Here is a 27,238-nt window from a genome sequence, read left to right as displayed (position 1 = left end):
TAGTTTGGTGGACTGCTATGGAGAAAAAGTGCAACATAAGGACCATACAACAGGTTTAGAGAACATGTTGTCTTGGCATAGGCGGAGGGATGAGGACCACGCTCACTAGGGCACCGGAGACTACTTTAGATATCCGACCCATTGACATACAGATTAAGTTTGAGGCAGCCACTGCGGCTATGAGATTTAAGGCTCATAACATCGCGATATAATCAAGGCAACGATAGGAAACCTGGAAGAAAGGGTAGAGGTTTCCGATCGAATAACTGAAATGAAAATTGAAGTCGAGTGCGAGGCACTGCTGCCATCGGTCATGTTACACGGATGGATCAAAGCTAGAGGACAGAGTGTGCCTGGGGGTTTACATTGAAAACTCAGGGACTGAGATCTGTTTTAGACTGCTGACCACAATACGGTCCTGCAGACGGAGATCCGGGCGATCGCGGAATTCGTGCAGTGGTGTGGTGCTAACGCAAGGACGAACAGTGTGAACATCTTTACCGACAGTTAAATTGCCATAAGGGCAATAACAACTAGGACTTCTCTGAGGATGGCAAAATCCGCATCGTTTGGGTGCCGGGCCATAACGGCGTAAGGGGAAATGAAAGGCAGACGATGTGGCGGTGAAGGCCAGAGAACTGCTGTCAATAAACTTGGTTAACCCGAAGCCTTTCGGGTTGGCACAGTTCGAGTTAAGAGAGTGGGCGGCAAATACGCATGCAACATTGTGAAACAGCGAAACGGTCGGTAGGACGGCGAAACTCCTAAGGGGGATCCAGATCGTGAGAAAACGATGTTATTACTGAAAGGTATCATAACGGGACACATAGGACTACGAGCTCACTTTTGTAAAATCGGTGCGGCAAGTGATAGCATGTGTGGGGCATGCGGATGATAAGATGATGAGACGTTGGACCACTTCCTTTGTCATTGCCCGGCTTTCGCATCTAACAGATACCGGTGCTTAGGTGGAGACATAATACCAGACATGAACCAACTTAGGGGGGTGGTATTGAAAACAATTAAGGATTTTGCACGGAATTGCTAACTTAAAATTTTCTTTTTTAGAGGTTACTTTATGGTTTTTAGAGCGCACAACAAGCCGATTACTGGCTTAGGTGCCCCATAGTGGCACCCTCTTTTTAACCTAACCTATTTCTTTTGGGGCAAGGAGGAAGATCCAACCCCTTTCTGATATCAAAGAATTATCTATCCTTTTATTCCTTCCACATCAACCTACACAATCTGTGATAATTTCAAGAAACAAGAAAATCGGTTAAGCCATTTTTGAGCCTATACTGAAGAAACAAATTTATAAACCCGCTCTCAAATCCCTTTTATTTAAATCTCACATCAGCCTATAAGTTCGTTTGGCGTTCTTTTGGGTGCAGGGCGGCTCCCCAGACACTTGGGTCCAAAATTCCGTTGGCATTCTCTTCCCCAACACCTTTCCCCATTCAATGGTGGTGGGTACAACTGAAATTAAAGAAGTGTTTAAAAATATTCCCTTTAAAAGGTATAAGGCTTCATTCAATCAACACTAAAATGATTCACACTATTCGCTGCATATTCGTTGTCTTTGAGACTGTTAAGTGAGGTAAACAAAAGACATGCAATGCAATGCACGGGTTTCGTCAAATCTTTTTTCTATGAATAGTGTTGAATACTGTTGTTTTGAAATGTGGGGTGACGGCAATATGCATTATTTTTACGAAAGAATTCATAGGCAATGAAAATGACATTATACCCTTTCTCTGATATATACCAACAAAGCAATTTTCATGAAAGCCTATGTCCTCCTTTATAAATGTCTGAAAATTTTTTACCGCCGAAATCAACAGATAAAAAGTTGTGGACATATTTCTAATTTTTTCGCCGTTTGGACCACAGTGAGTGAAGAATCCCTCACATACACATCTCTAATCCTTTAATTGGAGACCACCATATCGCAGAGGTTCAAAATCTGGCCAGAACATCAGAAAAACTCTTAGCGTTGATTATCCCCCCTATTACTGGCGAAATTTGCTAGGCAATCTGCCGTCTTCAACTTCTCTACTAAGTGGTGTCGCCTTGCGGCATTTTTATTTTTGGTTAATAGGTTTTAATACAACCACATATTTGTTTCATGAAATAAATTTCAATTTCTTCTTGTTTACTATGTAATATACAATTTTATTTACTCTTGCATTTTATTCTATATTATATATGTATAACTAATAATAGTAATAGTAATATAATAATTTGTTTATTTATATAATAATAATTATTGTTTAATATTTTTTTTTTTCATTTTTGTAGTAAAACAAAACAAGAATGTTCAAAAATCTTGCTACGAACGTCAATGTACAATACATACCCGTCAAAGGATATTGTCCTATATATGTATGCATGGAAATTTTCTTAATTTTTTTATGGACAGTATACAATGTGAGTTTCTTTGTTATTTTATATTAGTACACGTACACGTACATGTACACGTAGTTTATATTAGTTGTAAGTAGTTGTTGTGGTGGTATAATAAAAATTGGTGAGTTTTGCAATATTTTCACAAAATATATAAATATTTTTAAATAATACCCAAAAATATTTGGAATCACACTCCTTTTTATTATTATTTTTAAACATAAAACTACTCAAAAGTATACGCAAAACTAGCTTTTATAAGCTTTAATTTAACTTGTTCAAATACACTTACACAAGACAAATCATAAATTGGATAAGACTGTATTGCGTTGTGGGAGATGTTTTATAAGGAAGTGATGATAATTGTTTAACAATAACTGCTAATCATCTGCTTTTGTTTCCCATTTCGCCTCTATGGCCAGTCTGTCATTCGAATATATTTGTTCTTTACAATAATTACCCCAAAGACCATTTTGGGGTTTATGGCCACGTAATGTCCTTTAAAATGAGAAAGGTTTTTGTGAGTAGAGGAAATTAAATTGACAGCTTTTCAGGATCAGGACTCATATATCACACCATTGTTATATGCGTTTTTTGGATGCTAAACATATATATATTATGTCCGTCTGTCTGAGAGAAAAATCATAAATGTAACAACTGCAATTAGGTTAAGGATTAGAGAATAGATGTTGTACAATTGTTCACAATGACACTGAGGACTTGATTAACCATCCTAAAACAAGCTTGCCTATGATGTGATATCAGTTTTTTAACCGTCTGAAATCCGGCAATTTATTTTCCTCAACTCTTAAAAACCATATCTGCTTTCTTATAATATTCACTAGCAAAACGAACCCCCCTTGGGATAATTGAAGTAAAAAATAAATAAATAGATATTATTTAAGACATAACCAAGCTTAAATTGCCAATTTTTATTAAAATTAAACGGTTGAAAATGTTCTTTAGCTGGCACTTTTATATGCTGCATACAAAAAAAAAAAACTTTACAAATAATTAAAAAAAAAAAAAAAAAAAACAATATATTTAAGGTAAAGCACTTCAATTAACTGGTAAACAAAAAAAAATTGCAAATAACAACATAAAAATTTGACATTTGCCCATATGCTATTGTAACAATATTTATTGTATTTTGAAAGTTTTTTGTATTATAATACCAAGAATGTATTTTTAATACATAAAGTTAATTTTTTTAGTTTATAGCATAGTATATATGATGAAGGGGGAAAAGGTCGAAAAAATAATTAAATAAAGCATACATATACATTTTAAACATTTACACCTTATTATTGTTTTGATTATACATGTTTAAAGGGGCGCGTAAATAATGATAAATATATTTCATATATAAATACATAAGTAGTTTAATATTTAATTTATTTATTTTTTAGTTTTAAAAACATCCTTATCGATTTCTTCTAGATTAATTAGCTTACATATTTTGTTTGTTGAATTTGTTTCGCAAAAAATTTCGTCTTATCTTTTAAACTCGCTTGCAGGAAATCCGTCGTTTGGTACCACTGCTCCGCCGGATAAAGCACTATTTTGCATTTGCTATATTGAAGACGGGACCAATACGCAAAAATACACGCCTAAGGACACTTCGTAATTCAAGTTTCATATCAAAGCACATCATTTCACACAATAACGTATAATAATTGGAGACGTGGGTAGCGAACTAAAATATAAAAAAATACGATAATGGCAATGTAAATGGTTGAAAAAAACTTAAAGATACAACTTTATTCAACATAGCGGTACCATAAAGTCTTTAAAAACTAATAATATATATAAGATGTAGGTAGGATAATGTCACTAAGTTCTCAAGTTAAAAAAGTAAAATCTGGTTAAGTTCGCCTGTGCCGAATCTTTTATACCCTCCACCATGGATCGAATTTCACAGAAAAAATAAAAATCGGTTTCAATCACGAAATTAATTTATCTATTTAATTTTTTAATTGAAACTGCTTCCATTACGAAAATGTTAATATCAATCACAGTTTTTGAAAAAAGTAATTGAAAACATTTTCAAATAAAACAAATTGCATGTTCAATTATTATTAAAATTATTAAAATTTTTTGAAATTTCCAATTAATTTCTTAATTCATCCGATTAATTTCCAACAACTTACTGCCTAGACCACTAACATTTTTTTCTTTTTTTCACTCGATTCGTTCGCCAATTTAATAAAAACAGATGTTTTCCATCCGTAAAAACAGCTTTTTTCAATGAATTGGCGAACGAATGAGTGACAAAAAGGATAAAACTTATTGGATTTGAATTAAACATTTTTCAATTAAACATTAACGATGAATTATTGTTTAAATGAAATAGATTAAATTTTCAATCACATTTTATATATAAAATTTTTTAAGATTCAATTAAAAATTGTTAAGTCAATTAATTTTTTAATTTAAATTTAAAAAACTAAAATTTCAATTTCGGTCGTAATTGGAAAAAGAATCAATTAAAAAAATGATTGGATCATTTAATTTTTTAATTGAAAATGACAAAATTTTCAACCACCATCGTAATTGAAAAAAGTTTAGTTTCAATTAAAAAAAAAATTATTAAATTTATTAATTTTTTAATTGAAAACATTTTTATTTTCAATTAAATGTTAAATTGTTTTTTCTGTGTCTCTTTACCAAAGAATAATGAAAGGTCAAAACAAGAAATCCCATACATTTTTTATACCCTCCACCATAAGATGGGGGGCATGGCATACTAATTTCGTCATTCTGTTTGTAACTACTCGAAATATTCATCTGAGACCCCATAAAGTATATATATTCTGGATCGTCGCGACATTTTATGTCGATCTAGCCATGTCCGTCCGTCCGTCTGTCTGTCGAAAGCACGCTAACTTCCGAAGGAGTAAAGCTAGCTGCTTGAAATTTTGCACAATTCTTCTTATTAGTGTAGGTCCATAACTTCGTATAAATAGCTGCCATATAAACCGATCTTGGGTCTTGACTTCTTGAGCCTCTAGAGTGCGCAATTCTTGTCCGATTGGAATGAAATTTTGCACGACGTGCCAAGTATGGTTCAAATCGGTCCATAACCTGATATAGCTGCCATATAAACCGATCTGGGATCTTGACTTCTTGAGCCTCTAGAGGTCGCAATTATTATCCGATTTGCCTGAAATTATGTACTACGGATCCTCTCATGACCATCAACATACGTGTTTATTATGATCTGAATCGGTCTATAGCCCGATACAACTCCCATATAAATCGATCTCTCTATTTTACTTCTTGAGCCCCCAAAGGGCTCAATTCTTATTCGAATTGGCTGACATTTTACACAGGTCTCCAACATGTAATAATATAATAATAGCAGAGCAAATCTTTTCTTATATCCTTTTTTGCCTAAGAAGAGATGCCGGGAGAAGAACTCGGCAAATGCGATCCATGGTGGAGGGTATGTAAGATTCGGCCCGGCCGAACATAGCACGCTGTTACGTGTGCGTTCTGTTTTTTTTCGTCGTGGAAGAAGCAATCCCATAGTTTCTTCTCCACACGCTTCTGGTCCATGGCGAGATTGAAAAGGAGCCGAGTCAATTTCTCTGTTTAGTTTGCCAGATCCGCCTCCATCATCTATCGTTGTCGGTGAGGTGTGACCGGCATGGATTGGATGCCTTTTTAGATCTTAATTTGGCTTTACTTCAATACGAGAGTATAGTCGCACTGAATATGTTGGGAGGTTTTGTGCGAACACGGACATTATAAACGTCAGCATAAACGTCGTCGTCCTCGTCGTGCTACTATGTGCCCCATACACGCAACATCAACACCCTATCCCCAATATTGCCGGCCAGTGCAGGAAAGTGTATCAGTCTTGCAATTGAATTGCAACGGTCTCCGAGGCAGGATTGAGTCTTTTTTTAACTTATGTTAGAAAAGTAGTATGATTGTTTAAAAGCCTGTTGACTTCGTATTAAATGAAGTAAATTAAAAGGAACATATTGGTTGCAGCGATATAGGATATAAAGCTGACCAATACCTGTGCTACGGAAGGATCGCTTTAATTCCATGGCAGCCGGTTGTATGTATCGGATTGACCCATTGGAGTCCTTCATCGACAGGGGCTCCCGCCTCAGTGTACAGCACACTATTACAGCAATAACAAGGATCGCTTAAGGATTGGAGGTGAAGGGATGGTCTTCCTGATACACCATTCCAATCTCACCTGCACCTGGCGCTAGTGACCCCTACATGGAATGTATTGGTACTGCCGAACCAGAGCTCTACAGCGTGTATATACCGCCAGTTGGTTGTTGTGACCCAGTTAATGGCCCTAAACTCGTGAGTGACGTATACTGGCAAGCCGTCATTTCTTTGGGATCAGCCCACCTTCCTATCGAGCAACCATCCGGATCATAACCTCTGACGTTTATCAATCAGAGGAAGGCCGATCGGGTCGCTTTATACCAGTCGGTCGAATACCCCAAGTGCGGTCCAATTTCCCGGCGCAGGTAGTGGTACTCGCAGACGAGTGTGATGGGATTCATTGCACGGACCCCACTAACCCCAGGAGCTGAATCTGAAAATAAGCAGGGAAGCCAACGAACATAAGCTAAATTTGTGGCTGGAACATTCGGAGAAATGTAATTTAGGTACCGTTTGGGCAAACTGTAGTCTACTGTTAAGTCAATCTCGAACCCCGTTAGAAGGGACTAACCGGAAGAGATGCGCCAGGTTTTCCGACCGTCAATTTATTGACCATCACTAGAGTGAAAAGGCAAGGTGAAGAGCCATTCATCGTATCCGATCCGATGGACAGCCATCACAATTTAAGGTGAACGAAGTCACGAGTGTCAAGTCTTCCAAGGCGTTGGGACCCGACGGAATCTCTCTACTGATGCTAAAGAATCTGGGTCTACCTGGGGTTGAGTACATTACAATTATCTCAACCTTCCATTGAACACTCTTATAGTAACCGATGTCTTCCCACTACTGAAACCTGGGAAGGACCCGAGTAAAGGGGAGTCGTACAGACCAGTAGCCAAGATACTTGAGAGACAATTTCACCCGGCACGGGATAACTGTGAGCACCACGCACGCTGGGACATTGAGGTCCAATCTGTGTGGTGTTCATTGCTGTCACGAGAAACTTAGCTGCGAGCTACCGGATAGGGGAATGCTCCATACGGAGTAGCTGCAACGGGCGGCATCGGCTCTTGCACAAATACTGAGTTCCTATGATGCTCGATATGACAAGGCGGCTTATTGACGTTTTTAAATAACCAATGGCCACCCTGTTCCCGCGGCGATCGGAACGAGCTTGCTCACTCAATATGAAAATGTGGGTACACAACGACAACAGAGACTACTTCACCTGAGCCTCGTTAGAGAATTTCCATTCGCCGAATTTCAGCATGAATTTCAAAGAATGGCTTGAATCGCTGGATGGCGAATTATTTGTGTGGTCGTCCGTCATTTGTGAAATTTAGGGATAAGAAGTCGAAATATCTTAGTGAAACAGGGAGTTTCCCAAGGCGGGGTGATATGTTTTACCTCTACCTATCCTCTATTCGACCATTTTACAATCATGGCATCAGGCCACCAACCATTGATGACATCTGCGTTAGGTTAAACGTCTACCTCAACGAACTTGCCTCTTATTTCGCTGCAAGAAATTTGAAGTCTTCAGCCACATTGTTGACTACATACACGCATGAGGTGCCCAGGGAGCTGAAAGTGATGGTCGATGGAATGACAATTCCGACCATCAAATGTCCCAAAATACTCACACATTCACTTTTACAACTTTTCCTCACATGCCACAGCAATTTGCGATAGAGTCAAAAGTAGAAACAAGGTCCTCATCAAGTCACTTGCCGGCATCACTTGTGGTGCTAACAACGAAACCTTGTTGACCACGTGCAAAACAATTGGCTGGTCTGTGGTAAGTTATACAGCACCAGTGTGGTCTTGTCACGCAGTGGAATTATATTCAGATCTGTCAGAGTGCCACTCTTCAAAATGCGATGTGCTGTCTCCTTAACTCTCACGTGGACTACCTCCACCAGGAGACAAAAACCCTAACCGTGCGAAAACATTACTACATGCTGTCAAAGCAATACCTTTTGGGCTGTTATCGCAGAGACCATCCAAATCATTATCTTATGGATAGGTATCCATCGCCCAGAAGCCTTTAGGTAAATCAACATGATCTAGAGCGTTAGTTCCAGCGCTACAAGGGAGAACCTCTAGATCAAGCGGCATATCAAGCGGGCCTAGACAATATTATCTTAGAAGCAGAGTTCCTGGATTTGGAGACTCAACAGAGTCAATCAGACGAAAGATAGAAGACAAAAAACTGCTACAACAACAACTACAGCAAATGATGCAGCGTTATGCTCAGCACACTTATAAGAGTGACAATCGTATTCGTATAATTATTTTCTTGCATCGTGCGTCATGCGTTCCGCCGCTTTTACATCGGCGTTATCCATGGCGGTATTATTTTACCCAAAATACTTTTTAATTTTAATACTAGTTTATATAACTTTTTTACGAATTTTTACACCCACCAACGAAGGATGGTTGTATATATGGTGCCATATATACCGATTTTCCGATTAAAAGGCCTTACGACCGTGAAAAGCGCATTTATTATTGTTTAAATTTGCTAGATCGAGCTAGATTTTGACATAGTTGCCATTTATATCGATCTCCCGATTTTAGTTCTTGAGCAGTTATTAGGTATTATTAACCGATTTTGCTGAAATTTGGCATATTGGGTTGTATTAGGCCCTTTGACGTGTATATTAAGCACGGTCTGGATCGGGCTATATGGATATAGCTGCCATATATACCGATGTTCCGATTTAAATTCTTCACTTTATGGTCCATATCGGTCAACATTTGGATAAAGCTGTCATATATAACGATCTCTCAATTGATGGTAGTAGTTATCCAAAGTTCGGCCTGCCCAAACTTAATGGTTTTTACTTGTTTAAACTTTCGGCCAGGCTGAACTTAATGATTTTTACTTGTTTGAACTTTTTAGGGTCATAAATAAAATTTGGGTGGCTTTTTTACAAGAAAAGTATTAGCATATGTGTTTGCGTTGTTAGTTTGAACTCAGGCTTCACTCACATATTTCATAGCGACAAATAAACATGCCAGTCCACCCCATTGCAAACACATATTTTTTGTACAAACCGGTTGCGCTGCTTTGTGTTAACTCGGTGTGTTCGTTGGGGTATGGGTGGTATTTATACCCGGGCTTAGGTAAAGGCAAGTTATGCGACACCTAAGGCCTGCAGACCTATAAGCCTTACGTTCTTTCTACTCAAAACCGCTGTTTTTTCAGCTGCTGAATTGCTGAAATACAAATAGCATGCCTATATCAAGGGAAGATCAATGGAGACTGCCCTGTACGAGGTTGTGCATAAAATAGAAGACTCCTTTGATGCAAAGAAGTACACATTGGCGGTATGCATTGACATCAATAATCTGCAGATCGACACACTGATACAATCCAGTACCATATGCTAAGAAACAGGTTGATAAATTGTGGGTCCCATGACGTAAATATAAGGGAGCAAGTGGCAGAGGGGGGCATTTTAACATTACTCTTGTATTGACTGGGAGGGATTTAAATCCGTCTGCTACGCAGACGATGTTATCATTCTTCTAATACGTAAGGATTGGAACCAGTTATGCAGAAGGGCCGAGAGGGTCTTGCAGATGGCAGATGACTGGGCTAGACCTAGGGGTATTGGTAGTCGAGGAAGACAAAGGTGGGCCAATTTGACACACCTCGTTTCCTATATAGAAATATTTGACAAGCTCAAATACTTAGAAGTGATCTTGGACAGGAGCGTACCGAAAAGACTCCCAGTTGCGTGGCACTATGTAGACGGGCCGTAGGCTCGAAATGGGGCCTTAATCCGAGGAACATTGAGGTCCGATCATTGTGGTATTCATTGCTGTCACGAGAAGCTAAGCTGCGAGCTACCGGGCGCGCCCACAGGTCGCGGATAGTGGAATGCTCCATACGTAGTAGCTGCAACGGCAGTCGCGGACACTAAACGGTATCGAGCGAAGTCTCAGTGAGAGGCCGGGCGGCACCGGCTCTTGCACAAATGCCTGAGTGCTTATGATGCTCGATATGACGATGTGGGTTATTGGCGCCTGTAAATAAACAATGACCACCATATTCCCGAGGTGATCGGTCGTTTGGATCGGAACGAGCTTGCTCTTCTACAGGAGCATGGCAAGGATCGCCACCTCCACATCCAAATGTGGTTACAACAGTAACAACACTTGGGCACTGGAGACTATTCTAGATATACGAATCATAGATATACAGACTAAGTGTGAGACAGCCACTGCGGCTATGAGACTTAAGGCGATGGGTATAATCGAGGCGACGATAGGAAAACTGGAAGGAATGGAAGAGGTTTCCGAGGCGACATTGGTATTATCATCTGGAAGTTCATGCTACATAGATGGATCAAAGCAAGAGAACAGAGTGGGCCTGGGAATCTACATTGAGAACCCTGGGACTGAAATCTGTTTTAGACTGCCTGACCATAATCCGGTCCTGCAGGCGGAAATCCGTGAGGTGGTGGTGTAATCGCGAGGACGTCGAGTGTGAACACCTTTTCGGAAAGTAAACAGGACATCAGCGCAATAAACACCAAACGGAATGTAAGGAGATTTACATCTTCTCTGAGGATGACACGATCCGCATCGTTTGGGTGCTGGGCCACAGCGCAATAAGGGGGAATGAAAAAGCAGACGTTTTGGCAGTGAAGGCCAGAGGACTGCCGTCGATAAATTTGGTTAATCCGCAGCCATACGGGTAATTAAAAAGATAAGTTTTTATGCTTTACACCGCAATCTGCGATACATCGCTGCAGATCTCTGCTATATATACAAATTGGTCCAACTACAGCTATATACATAAATCCGTGGTATTTTTATGACCTTTTTCGGACGTTGTTTCTTTTCCAATAAAGAACTTTATTTATTATTATTATTTTGGAAATATATATTTTTAGCACTTGTTTTAAGTAACAACCGATTCATAAAATAGAATGATTGCTCGTTAGAAAGATTGAATTATCAATTATGTTAAAAACATACAACTTTAACCATAGTTTTGCGTTAGAATATGGTAACTCCAGAGCGATTGTGGTTAGTGTTGCATGAGCCATGGTCGGGAGATAAAAATCCTCCCGTTTTAAGAACAGACACGTTTGTAATTATCGACTTCTTAAAATAACGACTTATATGAGAGATATTTAAAAAAAAAATTAACTTACCCTGGCATCACCCATTTTAAGTAACCTCGTCAATATTAACAGCAATAGAGATGTCCATGCATCACGATGCGCTTCACTCTGTAGACTCAGGAAATATGTTAAAGCTTCTTTACATACTTGCACCAATTCCAGCTCGATTCCTGGCCAATCGCTACGTCTATTCTCATCACCATACATTTTAAAGAAGATACGCAACACACAAGCCAATGAAGCGGTTTCCTGTTTTAACAAATTTGGCTTAATGGATCCTTTAAAACCGGCTCGCCACAAAATATTTCGCTGTTCCTGATCGGCATTGAAACGTTTTGCGAAGCGATGCGATTGCATTAAACAATCGGCCAAGGTAAGCAGTTGACGTGTACGCAAATAACTATACATACCCTGCTCCTCGCGTTGGCAATCAAGAACAGGATGTGTGGCACAACTGCCAGTTAAATCAGCGGCGGCCTGCGCCAAAGTTTCTGCATCTTCTTTCCGTGAAGTGGCAGGGAAGAAAATGATGTTATCTACAGTTTGTATCAGTTCTAGTTGTACCACACATTTTATATTGAGACTTTCGAAGAGGGCAGGGTTCTGGGGAACCACAGGAACTTGTGTATTGTGTTGATGGTGTTGAGAGTAGGTTTCTTCATCAAAACTTCCTGTATGACTGTAAACGGAATGTTGTGAATACGAGCGATTCAGTGAATCACCACTACGTGGTTGTGAATTTTTCCTTTGATTTGGAGCATGAGGCTGGTTATGAACATGTTGTTGCTGTGAATGTGGCTGATGTTGCTGTTGAAGTTGCATGTGTAACTGTTGTTGTTGTTGGGGATTCGGACGCCACGTCAGCAGTTCAGCCGGTAGCGTGGCATTGAAAATGTCCAAAATACATTGACAGGTCTTATCCCAAGTAGCTTCATTGAATTTAAAACCATTCGATATCACTAAATTTTCCAAACAGTTGGTGCCAGATCTGGCCAGTTGCTCGTTGTTCTGCTGTACACACCAATGTAGTTGAGCAAAAAGATCTTCCAATAGCAAATGGCCCAATACATCAAAGTACTGCGTAAAGACATCGATAATAGCATACAGCGCGTGATTGCACGTTGTGGTCATCCATTCGGACTTCTCAGTTACATGTTCTGGTAACTTCATGTTGTCAAAAATTCGAAAGATCACATTGAACAAGTCCTTCCACCAATTGGGCTTAAAGCTGTCACCATGGGTTTTGACAATTTCAAACAGCACAGTCAAGGCTCGTGTACGCACGTCTAATTTACAACGGTTTACTACACAAGATAGTGAAAACAACATGGGGAACCAACCTCGGACCCAAACACGGTCTTCTTCGGCGACAGAAATGTCATTTTCCATACCAGCGTGTTCAGCAAATAGTTGTGGCGATTCGTGGACGCAAAGGGCACAGGTTCGAACCAAACGTATTGCCTCCATACTTGTATCACCTCCATAGCGGGCATTGCAAGCGAACTCAGAAAGACATTTAACTGCATCTTGGAATGAGTCTACCATAATGGCAAATTGTTTTTGATACAATTCACCGATTATTTTGCTTGTAGTTTGAAAAGCTAGCTCAACTATGGCCTCTTCGTGGTCACCAGCTGCTAAGTGAAATATGGAGAAAATATTCTTCCAACCAGATTTAATATTTCGAGCCTGCGAATTAACCATTTGAGCTATGCAACGCACCACCATATCACGAATGGCTGGAGATGGATTCTTTTTCATAATGTGCTCAAATGGCCGCAGAAAATCTTTTTGAAAGCGGAAATTGGCAAATTCTCCTTTCTCCATAAATTTCATGGATAACTGACGCAACGAGTCCAATGCAAAGAATGATATTTCCTCGTTCATATTACAGCCGACTGTGTTGAAGTGTTCGCCCAAAACCTGCCAAATACGAGACCATTGCAAACGGATACGTTCCATGTTGTAGTAAGAAATTTCAACGATTTTCTGAAGCGAGAACATTCGTGGTTGAGGATTTAGCAATTCCTCTACGGAAACCTGAAATAATGTTAAAGTCAGATGTCAAACAATCCGTTGGTACGTGAAAATTCAAAAAGAAAACTTACTTGACACAAGGCTTTAACGAAATCCACAATTGCATCACCATCCAAACGAATAGAGCCCGTAAATATACGATCTACGGCAACCACAACACTTTGGCTACTCGTCTGTCCAATATGTTCCTTAACACTGGGATTCAAGGAATCCTTAAGGGTAGTCTGAGCCCCAGATAAATACTTAGGTCTAACGCCCGTACCAATAAGCTGGGCCAATTCCAATTGGCTTATACATTTCACAATATCCAACCAACTAGAGCCCAAATAATTGCCATCCGTGTGAGCCACCATTATCAATGTTTTGATCGTATCAATGTTCTTGGCCTTCATTTCATTGATTGGTGAGTTGGCGGTCAGCAAAGTAAATCTTGCTAAAGCCTGTACATAGGCGTCGCGTTCCAAAGTCATGTGGAAAATGCAAGCAATCCGAATAGCACAACGTATACCATCTAAGCAGAGACAAGCTATTTCAGGATCATCACAATCCTGTAGGCCAACAGAAAATGCTGCCAAAAACGGTGTCCAAGCCATTTTGAACATGGGTCGCACATGCTCCAAATGCTTAGCAGACGTAAATGGGGACTTAACATGCGACACAGATTCCATGAGATTTTTTGCAGTTGTGGAAATGGCCTCCATTTCCATATTCCATAGCAGTTTGCGCCGTTTCTCATTGGCAATGATTTGTTTGCCCGGTTTATTGACCACTGTATTTTTCATTTTGATTTCATGGCCGGCTATTTCATCGTAAATTGAGGATAAATACTCCACGGGAAGATCATCTCTGCTATCACTGATGCCTTGGTTAAGTTTGATGTATTGCTCCTTGGTCATTTTATTTTTCACTTGAGGAGAATGAAGATCTGTGGTCAGCATAATAATCGAGAAGGCCAACACATAAACAGTATCAGCCGATTGGAATAAAGGATTGTTCGGATTGCATTCACAATAACGACTTGCAAATTTCTCCATAAGTCGATCGATTTTTTGAGCCTCTCCCGGCAAACGGAACTCTTCCAAAAGCATACGCAAAGCAGCCACAACTTCAAGAGTATGGAACTCAAAGGAATCAATATATTCGCACATCACCTCTTTCGAATGGTCATCGTTTTCCCCAATATAATTTCCTATAACGGTTTTGTCGAGACGCTCATCTTCGTGCAACCACTTGGCAATGTCCTTTGTTGTTGGACCGAGCAACTGTTTTTCTTGCAAGAATTGTATGCCCTTTTTGGGTTTGCGATTGAAAAGTTCAATGCCCTGCTCCATGACTTCTTTGCGCATTTTTCTCTCTTCCAAAGCTTCGGGTAAATCAAGAACCTCATTATTTTTAATGCTACCATATGAATTCAAACTATGACTGGAGCCACCATGAATGGAACGAACGCCTATCGTATTCGTATGCGAGACCGCATCAGCATTATCCGTCGGAGATTGCAGATCAGTTGAATTTGCTGATTTGTTGTGGGCGGCTGTGCCTTCGTGCGCATTTAGGGAAGGCATATTGGGATTAACGTAGAGATCTTGACTCCATTCCACCATGCACTTTAGGATGGAGACCAAACATTCGAGGCCACGTATGCGCATTGACTTTTCCTCCATAGGATTAGCACCCAACTCCAAGGCCTGACGACCTTGGGCAATTTTTGACAGATCATTGACAAGTCTCTCAAACAAATTTGCAGCTTGGAAATCACAATCATAGTTGACGTAAATATCTACCACCGACTGAGCATCTGCACATATTCTATTCAAAGCCTGTATGACCATCCACTTATGCTCAAAGGAGCTAGACGTCGCCTCCAATATATTTAAGAAAATTTCTTTGAAGAAGACCTCTATCTGCTTTTTCAAATGTATCTTAAAATTTGAAAGTAGCGCAACAAATATGGAAAGAGATAATTCAAATACTTCGGGCACCAGGCTGACACCATTTTTAGATAGGGCGACGCACAAATACTGTTTGATAGCCATTATGAACATCTCATTCGAGCGAAAGACTGGGCCAGCGTTTTGCAAAATGGACAAAAGCAAACGTAATGATAACACTTTAGATCTCAACTCATGTGACTTGGGATCGGGATGTCCACCTTCCGGCAAAGGCTTCATAGATAATTTGCATAAAGCTCTGAAGACAAGAAATGCATCTTTTTGAAGGACATGAGTGAATTTGGCGGTTACAACGGCATCATTTTCACTATGCATTTCTACACTCTCTTCTGAGTTATGTTGATTGACTTCCAAAGGCGATGTATGATTATTGTTTCCGCCGTCAGAGCCTGTGATGGAAATGTTGTTAGTACTTGTGTTGTTGTTATTGTTAGTAATCAATTCTCCATCAGTAGTAGTGGCAATGCTTATGTTATTCACCGATGCAACTTCTCCGCCTGTTTCTTTCAAAACTTCAACAATGGCAGCTATTTTAAGGGAAAAGAAAAAATATATTATTTTACATTAAAAACGCCAATCATCCATTACTCTATTTATTGTTTTTCTTATTTCTTATTATTATTTATTTTTTTATTAATTTTAATAAGCTCTCTCAGAAAGTCATTCTTTATATATATATATATATATATATATATATATATATATATATATATATATATATATATAAATTGAAAGGTATAGTCCAAAGCGTATTTAATAAGGTGGGCGCAACAGCACAGCTGACATTTTGAAATGTCAATTTATTTTTTAATTCGCCTTATAAAACTATTAACTTCAAAATAAATATTTTATAAATTTAGTAAGGCGTATATTTTTAAATGTCATGGCGAATCGAATTATCTTTGCCCTGATTACAAATTTCGACACATCAAGTTCCAAAAAAATTTGCTTTGTTGTAGAAAACGCCAATGCGGCCACCTCATAAATACGCCTTGGTCAAAGCAAATTTGACGAAAATTTTAAATGTCAGGGCAAATCGAATTTTCTTCGCAATATTTACAAATTTTGACGTATCAAGTTCCCAAAAAGATTATTTGTTGTAGCAATTCGCCGATGCGGCCACCATATAAATACGCCTTGGTTTCAACCAATCAGAACAGGTTCTTTATTTAATTTTAAAGGCCTGGTTATGCTCTTGATAACCCAGCGTCTGTCGACCGTAAACGGAAAGTAGAATTCAGTAAAAACTAAATTTTAAATTCCGTTTCCGTGTCAGATGATAAAATTTGAAATTTAAAGAAATTTCATAACCAAAACTTTAATTTAGAAAACTGCTTTTCTCCTAATTTATGATTTCTCTGTGGAATTTATCACAGTTAATTGTTAGTAATAAAGGTTGAGTGGGTAGCCCACGATGAAAAGGTGGCCAGTCTGACCTGTTGTGAAAAGTAAATGAAAAAGTGAGACATATGTGATCACAAGAAATTACAAGACGAAAATAGGAACTAAGCGCCAATGCGGCGCTGTCGCATCCGCTTATCCATGCTAGCACTATGCCGTGAAATTGGGGTCTATTCGGGGATTCCACACACTCCGCCACGGACTTCGACCTCACTGTACCAGAGCCTTGAGGGCCGCCATATACACATACTGATTTCGACCCGGCACGGAATGATTATATGCACCACATCAGTTAAAACTCTGAGCTCCAATTTGTTTGGTGTTCATCGTTATTGCGAGAAGCTCAGCTGAGAGCTACCGGTTGCGATTAGTGAAAGGCTTCGTATACGGAGTAGCTGCGATTGCAGTCGCGGATAATCAGTGGTATCGAAGGGGGAGTCTCCGTGATAGGCCTGGCGGCAATGGCTCTTGCTTATATACTGAGTGCCTATGATACTCGATGTGACGAGATATCCTCGTCACGTTGACGTCTTGACGTCTTTTAATAACCAATGGCTATAACATTCTCCGGCGATTGGTGACCGGAACGAGCTTGACGAGAATCGCTATCTCCACATACGAATGTGGCTGCAACATCAGCAACAACAACCGAAAACTGTAAATCCCTTCCCAGAATTTCTTTTGCGTCTATCGTTATGGTACATAGCTCTATCTGAAATGTTGTGTGTGTCGTAGTATAGCCCCAAATTCAGTCCCTGTACCCTGAACCCTCCTCAGTCTGCCCACCGCATTCATAGTGTCCAGAAGGGAACCTTGGACGTATTCTATCTCCTCGTGTGGCTCAGGGCGGTGACTGTCGACCCATCTCCTGTTTGTTAAATGCCCTCTCAATATTCGAGAAAGCCGCCATCGCGTACTCCTTCAGTTGGAAAGACGTCTCAACTTCTCGCATAACTGCGTGGAGGGCCGTCTTCTCCGACCTGCCCTTGAGTTATGCAAACCCTTTGCCCCGAAAGTGATTATCAGATTCATATTCTAATCCCTAGTCGGTATATATATGTGGTTTAGGGAAGTTTATAAGGTGAGGCGTCCTTCAAACACTTGGCTATAAAACAGATATCAGATTTGAGGACCTTTTTGCCATAATCTACAAATATTTCCAGTTTGAGGGGTATGTAGAGAGGGGCGGCCACCCACGCACTTAGCCCTGAAAAAATATGAGCATCGTGCTCTACTCACAAATTTCTTTTATTTGAGCCCCCCAAAACCAGTGGCAAGGTTTAGGGGGAGTTTTTAGAATGAGACGCCCCCAAACACTTGGCCCCAAAATTGGATATCAAGTTCGTTTTTTACTATCGAATACCTATTATTAATTGCCATAGTAGACAAGCGTGGCCGATTTGACGGAAGTTTAGGGGGCGGAACCTGAAATAATAACAGCATCGAGCTAGAGCACGATTTAATTTGAACTCCATAATGTTAAGCATTTTGAAGTGGCTAACAAGATATTCAAGGCTACGGGTCTCATTCGGATGCACACTAAATAATCCTTTTTGTATTGATTATCTACATTCAAAATCATATTTCAAAGTTACCAATTGGGATATTACATTTTTAGAGATCCCCAGGTCCTCCTGTGTCTATCCCAATTTGAGGGTAAAAAGTGTACTCTACTACAAAATACATTTTATTGCTGTCCTTTTCTATCCTGATCGGAATTCATATATTATTTTTAATTTCTTTTTTTGGTGGGATGGGGGGAGAGGTATTGCCCTCTGACACATCCTCTTATTTGGGTACAATATATTCTCGGTCGTCCTACGTGACAGTTTGGTGTTATTTTTATTAGGAGAAGAGGGTCGGTCCTCCCGACGCTAACACACAAAAGACAATTTACTTGAATCCTTTATTGTCGCGAACTACATGTTCTGCTGAATGGCAGGACAGTAGCAAGTGAGCCAGATACTTGAGTCCTTATATCAACATTAGATTCGAACTCTACTGACATAGACCTTTCCTTTAATTCACATATTATCCCACTCGAACTACTGTTCCTATTGAAGGGTTGTGGGTGGACCGGTGCCAGACTCCTTCCCAAATGTGTATACCAGGTTCGTAGTCAACTCCTAAAGACCTTTGATTTGATGCCCACTTTGTGACATTTGACATTCATGCCCGTTTTGGGGTAGCCACCTTGGACCAAATTCTTATAACAGATGTGTACCCAACTTCCAAACTCCTTTTTTTATACCCATATTGTCCCAATCGGTAAATATGTCCTGTTGAGGGATTGTGGGGGTGCGGGGCGTTGCGCCTCAATCACCAAGGAATAAATATTTATTTCAGCTTTTTACTCAACTTTTCAATACGTGTCATTTGATATCCATATTCTCCCGATCGGTAAATATATCCTGCTGGGTGTTTTGGGGTGGGGGGAGGCCCCTCAGACACCAATACATAAAATTTTATATCAGCTTTTTACTCTAATTTTAAATTTGGCGATATGGGTATTAATGATACCCATATTGTCAGCACAACAGAAAACACAAAAGCCAAATTTAATAAATTTTTATTTTGAAATTTATATTTACGTTAGATTTGCAATTTGCAGTTCCATCAGCTGTGCTGATGCGGCCACCTTTTTAAATACGTCTTGTGGTGTGCTTTTATTTGTATTTCTGGATTATTCGATTCATCGTTTACTTGAAAATGCAAGTCCAACGATTAACCGAACAAGACCTAAAGAGGTTGACGATTACTCGATTAAACGATCAATCGTTTAATATATCTAATAACACAAAACGGGATATTTTTGAGATCCTATCCTTGAAAAATTTTTTTTTAATTTAATTTGCTAATTTTTTAGTCAAGTCGTTAGTCCAAATATGACTAAAATACTACCAAATTACCCCTGTTCCTTAGTGGAATGTTCATAGGCAAAATTTGCAATTTTTTACTACCAAATTAACATATATGTATATCGATTTCAAATTGTAAATAGGGCAAATGGATTCGATTTATTTCTTCTTTCTTTTTCAACTAATTCAAAGTATTTTCATCCCAATCGAATGAAATTTTACACAAGTAGGGCCCAAATGATCGAGAAAGAAAAAGCGTGCTAAGGTCGGACCGAATCTTATATACCCAAAGGATAATGGAAAAGAATTGCTATGATGTAGGAGCTATATCAGGTTATGGACCGATTCGGGCCATACTTGGTTTGGATGTTGAAGACATAGTTAAAGTCAATGTGCATAATTTCAGCCAAAAAGGATAAGAATTGCGCCCAATAGCTGCTCAAGAAATAAAATCGATAGATCGGTTTATAGAAGAGCTAAAACAGGTTATGGAACAATCCATACCATAGAAAAAGTATGTGGAAGGTCACTGTGCAAAATTTCAGACGAATCGGGAAAGAATTACGCACAATAGAAGCTCAAGGAATATAATAGTGAGATCGGATTATGGGGGAGAAGTATGAGGTTTTGAACCGATTCGGAATATACTCGACACTTGGCAAATCGCATAAGAATTGCGCTCTCTAGAGGCTCATGAATTATAATCAAGAGATCTGTTTATATGGGAGCTATATCAAAACGTGGGCCGAGATAGCCCATTTACAATCCCAACAAACCTACACTAATAGGAATTATTTGTGGAAAATTTCGACAGAAGTACGGACATGGCTCAATCGACTCAGAATGTCAAAACGATAAAAAATATGTACAATTTGTCGGGTGTCAGATTAATATTTCTATGTGTTACAAACAGAATGACGACATTAGGGTTCGTCATCCTATGGTAGAGGGTATAAAAATGCAAACAAATAACCCAATTCATATATTTTAAGCTTTTTTAACATCCGAACGATTAATCTATCCGTCCTAAATTATACGATTATATGTTTATTTGAATAACTGTAATTATTATTTGTTCGCATTTTTGAAAGGTCGTGAAAATCGAGCGTCATTCTGTGCAGTCACACGTAAGTAGAGTTTTTAGTCGACAAAATTAAAAATTGTTTAACTTTCGCGAGTTGATTTTTTGACATTTGTTTGCAAATTTGGATTTTTCAACTCCACGCTCCTCAAAGCGCTCATTCAATTTAGGCCTTCACGCTGCAGCACACTATTCGAACTTGGTTAAAAAAGGAGGTCCCTTTTAGATCTCGAAACTTAAATCGGACAAAACTCATTGCCCTTGTTTCTTAATGGAATGCTCATGGTCAAATTTGCATTTGCATTTACTCTATACCACCATCAGGGACTGGTCTGTGGTTTTGTCTTCGACGTATAGGAGGCCACCGTAGCGCAGAGGTTAGCATGTCCGCCTATGACGCTAAACGCCTGGGTTCGAATCCTGGCGAGACCATCAGAAAAAATTTTCAGCGGTGGTTTTCCCCTCCTAATTCTGGCAACATTTGTGAGGTACTATGCCATGTAAAACTTCTCTCCAAAGAGGTGTCGCACTGCGTCACGCCGTTCGGACTCGGCTATAAAAAGGAGGCCCCTTATCATTGAGCTTAAACTTGAATCGGACTGCACTCATTGATATGTGAGAGGTTTGCCCCTGTACCTTAGTGGAATGTTCATGGGCAAAAATTTGCAATTTTTGCAAATTTGTAATTTGCGTATAGGAGTTCAGGATTGTTGTTTTACAGGCCAAAAATCTGTAGCTCTTGATACGAAAGATATTTATTAATCATTTTTTTATTCGACAGATAGCACATGAAATATCATTAAAATCGGTTCTGTAGTTATTTTGATGTTTTTTCATCATCCTCATAAAAAATTATCCAGGTATAATTTATAGTTTGTGAGAATTCGTAATTTCATTTTGCAGAAAATCAAAAATGAAGATTTATTAGGATACGATAAAATGTTTGTGATGCTGAAATCACATCACGCTCACAAACTCATATATCTTGATCTAATTTTTGTGTCCACAAGACTTAACATGTTTAAATAAACAGGCGTTAAAAATGATGGTTAAAATTTGATTTTTGGACGGAGATAAAATTTGATTTCCTTAAACACCGTGCGCCGTTACTATCGGATACCAGCATTTGGCTGCCGGTTGTACGTACCGGATTGACTCGATGGAGTGCTTCATCAGCAAGAAATGCAGTCTCTGCATACAACACACTACTACAACAACAACATAATCGCACTGAATATGTTGCAAGGCGTCCTCCTCGCCGGACTTTGTGACCCCTCCGATTCTACTTTGCGGCAATAAACACGATTTGCCGGGCCAGTGACGGGAAGTGTTTCTTTCTTGCAATTGAATTGGAATGGTCTCCGAGGCAAGATTGACGAAATAATAGATCTTATGAGTCGGAAAAACATATTGGTTGCAACGATCCAGGAGACAAAGATGACCAAAACTGCAGCCTGCACAGTTATCACACATACAATGTGCGTAAGGATCGCATATGGAGTGGAGGTGGGGGATTTGCCTTCGTGATTCACCATTTCGTGCAGTATCTCGCCCACGCCTGGCGCTAGTGACCTATACATGGAATGTATGGGGATTGCAGTAAAGGCCGATACTGCCGAGATAGAGCTATAAAACATGAACCGCCGGTTGGTTGTTGTGACCTAATTAATGGCCAAAATTACAATTATTATCGTCTGGTTCTAGGAAACTTTAATGCACACCTTGTTTCATGGCATCCTCCCTAGGTAACGATCAGCGGGACAGCTTTGGCAGAGCGGATTGAAGGCTCCACGTTTTGCACGGTGATTGACAATATCTCCACTAGGATTGCAAGGAGGTGCAGCAGCACGCCGGTCCATGTGACGCTCCTCGTGGCACTGGACCTATCGAAGGCATTCGACATGGTCAGCAATGCCAAACTATTTGAGGACATCGCCAATACGTCCCTTCAGCCAGGCCTGAAACGCTGGGTCGCCAGTCATTTGTGGAATTAGGGATAAGAAATCGAAACACCGTAGAGTGAAACAGGGAAACAGTCGCACTATCTAACCTCTACCTACCTATCATGCATTCCACCCCCTCCAAAAGGCATAGAAATCGTATCATATGCGGACAGTTGTACAATCATGGCATAAGGGCCCCCACCCATTCTTGGCATCTGCGATGGGTTAAACGTTTACCTCAACGAACTTGTCACTTTCTTTTTAAAGAGTTCCCCGCTTTCAAGTACTCTGGGAAGACCAAGCCAGCCCTCCCGAAATGGAGACTCCAGACACGTGTCCTGCGGAGGACACAAAGACGGAACAGGAACGAAGGAAGCGCGCAAGGTACCTGAGTCTTCCTGGAGAACTGTGACTTCCAAAAGGACGACACAACCATCACGAAAGGTAAAGAGCCGCCGTCTTGCGCCAAAGAGGCAAGGAAGCATAAAAGCGATGAGCTGACTTATGCAAATTGCAAATTTTGCCCATGAACATTCCACTAAGGAACAGGGGCAAACTTCTCACATATCAATGAGTGCAGTCTGATTCAAGTTTTATGCTCAATGTTAAGGGATCTCCTTTTTTTAGCCGAGTCTGAACGGCGTGCCGCAGTGCGACACCTCTTTCGAGAGAAGTTTTATATGACAAAGTACCTCACAAATGTTGCCAGCATTAGGAGTAGAAAACCAACGTTAAAAATTTTTTATGATGGTCTCGGCACGATTCGAACCCAGGCGTTCAGCGTCATAGACGGACATGCTAACCTCTGCGTTACTGTGGCCTGAGCTGACTTATGTAGTCATTCATATCGGCGGTGCATCCGGTAGAATTCCACCAGATCGTCGGTCTCAAGTGGAGGATCTGGTTAACAAGCGGATTGTCGAACATGTGTGGAACTTTGAAGGGGGTCCACCCATAAAAATAATGAGCTGCGAGTATAGAGGGGACATCTATACACTGCGCTTTGCGTCAGCAGAATATATTGATACTGTCAAAAAGCTCGTCGGATATTTATGATTTGACATAAAACCGCACCTGCTGTCAAAAGAAGAAGGCTTATAACCATTAATTTGTTTTTTAAATATAGGAATCATCAAATTCAACAAGTCTATGAAAAGGTTCCCGGAAATTTCACTTTAAAGAATTTTGAGAAATTCTTTTGTTTGCTTAAGCTATAAAAAATTGCCTATTTTTGACAAGACCTTATATGACGGGAACATATTTTTTAAATAGTTTCACTCGACAATGCAAACTTTATTAGGATATTTCTTTCCGAACTCGAGCTATAATTTTTTTAAGACAGTTCTATTCTTGGGTATATTCCTATCCAATCGGCGTTAGGGTTAGTGTTAGTTAAAATGTTTATGACATTTTTTCTCCACATGAAAATGTAGCTAAAACAACAACAAAAAACAACCGGTACTATGTCAGTTCTATGTTCAATACAATCAGAACGAAGTCTGTGCCGTGAAACTATGTCCCATTTGGGGGTAATCAAACGGCTGTTATAAAGCTGGAGGCCACCTTAGCGCAGAGGTTAGCATGTCCGCCTATGACGCTGAACGCGTGGATTTGAATCATGGCGGGAACATCAGAAAAAATTTTCAGCGGTGGTTGTCCCCTCATAATGCTGGCGACAATTGTGAGAAACTATGCTCTTAAATATGTCAGCTCATTTAATAGTGCAAATCAAAGAGTTTGCTTAAACGGCAATTTGAGCTTAAAAGAAAGTATTTCGATATATTTATACATAGTAAATGGGTTCGTCAATATCAAAAGAGCTTACGAATAATCGAAAGAAAATCCCTCAAGTGTCTAGTTCGACGAATTTGGATCGGCGTGACTGTCTTTCAATCGACAATGGCATCGACAAACAGGCTACAATCGATATATACAAAAATTAAAATCCTGAACGTACATACATACATTCAGCAATAATAATAATCTCTAAGAATATATTCTTAGAATTTGGCTAGTTTAAATAAAACATCAAAAAGACTGCCATATTAACGAATGGTAAAGAAATAAAACTATAAATGCAACATGATCAGACCCTATCACCACTACCATGTCTCCAATTAAGCCGAACATCATTTAAAATAAAATAAGGCTAGGTATATTATTATTTCACTGGACGACAAATTTTCTTCAAACTCACCGTTTAAAATTTCATCCACTACAGCAGCAGCAACCGATTCGGGTGTCTCCTCCACTTCACCGCTTCCTCCATTACTGCTCTTTACACTACAACTTGCTTCTGAGGCTTGAGAGGTGTTTGCATCGTGATTGCCTTTATTAACGGCTGCAGCAGCCAAAGCGGCTTGTGCTGCCACCTCATACACTTGATTTTCCATCCGTGAAAAAATCACATCCAACATCTGGGTTAATGTAGCACAAGCGGTTGTCTGATTGACCAAATTCTTACTAGACAAATAAATGTCATAGCAAGTGCGAACAGCTTGCAAAACTGTCCCCTCGTGAATTTCAACATGTTGGGACGTGACCACCGTAAGAAGGGCTTTTATTATTTGCAGCTGCACACATTCGTCTGTTTGCGGACCGTTGAAACAGCCACATATGGTGTTGACAATACGGTCTATAAGTAAGTGCCCCGGACTTGAAGAGTCTTGGATAGCTCCCGTTAAGTGGCCATATGCTATCAATTTCTCCAGACAATCTAAAGCAGTCACCACAATGCGTGGCGAGCGGCTTTTGCAAGCTAACTCAAATGGCAGAAAATAGGTCTCCGCGTTAATAATGCTGGCTGCATCGTTCTTCGGAAGCGGTAGGGCAGCACAGGGGAGCTCATTACCTTCTGCTATTTGGCCCGCACTAATCAGTTCAGCTTTAATTTGTTCTAAGGCGGTGTCGCATGATTTCTTTAATTGTGAATTCTGGGAACGTTTAATATCCTTATCAGCAAGGATTTTCTCTAAAGCACGCACTATAAACATTTCTTTAGTTTTTGTAGAGAAACTTTGCATTATGCATCAAGGTCTTTTCATGTGTGAAATCTAATTGATATTGTGAAAAGTGGGGGCTGCCGTTGATTGGGTTGATGTGTCAATGACTGGTGGCTGATGGCTCCACCATACACACACATATACACAACAATCTCAATTCGTAAACCACAACACTTTTTCTTTCGTTTCACGTATTGTGTTTTTCACTGCTTCCTCTTGCAACTACTCGGCGTATTCCATCTTGGCAATGTTTTTCCTAAACGTTGTTAAAAAATAAAAAGAATTATATATGTCTATTTGCAATTTCCTTTCGCTTTTATGCAAAATATAGAATCGTTACACGAAAAAAAGTTGTCACGATAACGAGAGAGCGAGATGAAGAACGTCATCATTATGTCAAGTTTTTCTAGTGTGGTTGGAGGTGCGATCTAATAAATCGATAACATTCTCAACTGTCATATAACAGATGTTAACCCTAGTACTGAGTTCGACTTTTTGCCCGAACAGCTGTCAAAACGCATTATAAAAAATGGTGACGAAGAAAATTCGAACACATTCCGTAGAAGTGGTACTAAGCTCCATACCAGTGAACCAAATCCTGAACTGAAATTCTGAACTCTTCCCACAAAATCTTACCGAAATCGTTCCGAATCCCGTTTAATTTTCTGAGGGATTTTTTACCGACAGTTCTGAACTATTTCTAATCGTCTTGTCGTAGCAGTTTTTTTTTTAATTTTTCGTCCGACAGTTGGAAAGGAATTCTAAATGATTTTTGGAGTGCTTGTCTGAAAGAATTTTTTTCCCAATAGTTCTAAAAGAATTGTGAACGATATCTGATCGTCTTGTCGCAAATATTTTTTAATTTGTTCTTCCAACACATTGCAAAGACTTCTAAACGATTTCTGGACTGTTTGTCCGTAAAAATGTTTGTTCCGACAGTTCTGAAAGAATTTTGGACGATGTCTAAAAGTCCCGTCGTATGGACCATAGGATGCGGGGTATACTAATTTCGTCAATTTGTAACACCTCGAAATATGCTTCCAAGACCCCATAAAGTATATATATTCTTGATCGTAACGACGATCTACCCATGTCCGTCTGTCGAAAGCCCGCTAACTTTCGAAAGAGTAAAGCAAGGCGCTTTAAATTTTGCACAAATACTTCTTATTAGTGTAGGTCGGTAGGGATTGTAAATGGGCCAAATCGGTCAATGTTTTGATATAGCTGCCCTATAAACCGACTTTGGGTCTTGACTTCTAGAACTAGGGCGCAATTCTTATCCGATT

General features: G+C 39.6%; 1 protein-coding gene across 2 annotated transcripts; it reads right to left on the bottom strand.

The window, feature by feature from the left end:
* Positions 1-2,289: 2,289 nt before the first annotated feature.
* Positions 2,290-26,373, bottom strand: LOC106090736 (brefeldin A-inhibited guanine nucleotide-exchange protein 1). Of its 2 annotated transcripts, XM_013257022.2 has the most exons (5): positions 26,293-26,373; positions 25,148-26,208; positions 13,787-16,194; positions 11,709-13,718; positions 2,290-4,099 (listed from the first exon to the last, which is right to left on the bottom strand). In XM_013257022.2, the coding sequence occupies exons 2-5, from the start codon at positions 25,971-25,973 to the stop codon at positions 3,962-3,964; spliced, it is 5,382 nt and encodes a 1,793-aa protein (XP_013112476.2). In that variant the 5' UTR covers positions 25,974-26,208; positions 26,293-26,373; the 3' UTR covers positions 2,290-3,961. The 2 variants fall into 2 exon arrangements, with proteins under 2 accessions (XP_013112476.2, XP_059220776.1); XM_059364793.1 differs by having other exon boundaries at positions 25,148-26,336.
* Between the last annotated feature and the right edge of the window lie 865 nt (positions 26,374-27,238).

The sequence above is a fragment of the Stomoxys calcitrans genome, chromosome 3 (assembly GCF_963082655.1).
Source record: "Stomoxys calcitrans chromosome 3, idStoCalc2.1, whole genome shotgun sequence".
In the NCBI taxonomy this organism is placed as follows: Eukaryota; Metazoa; Arthropoda; class Insecta; order Diptera; family Muscidae; genus Stomoxys; species Stomoxys calcitrans.
The sequence above is the reverse complement of the archived record's forward strand: the minus strand, read 5'-3'. Positions and strand labels throughout refer to the sequence as shown.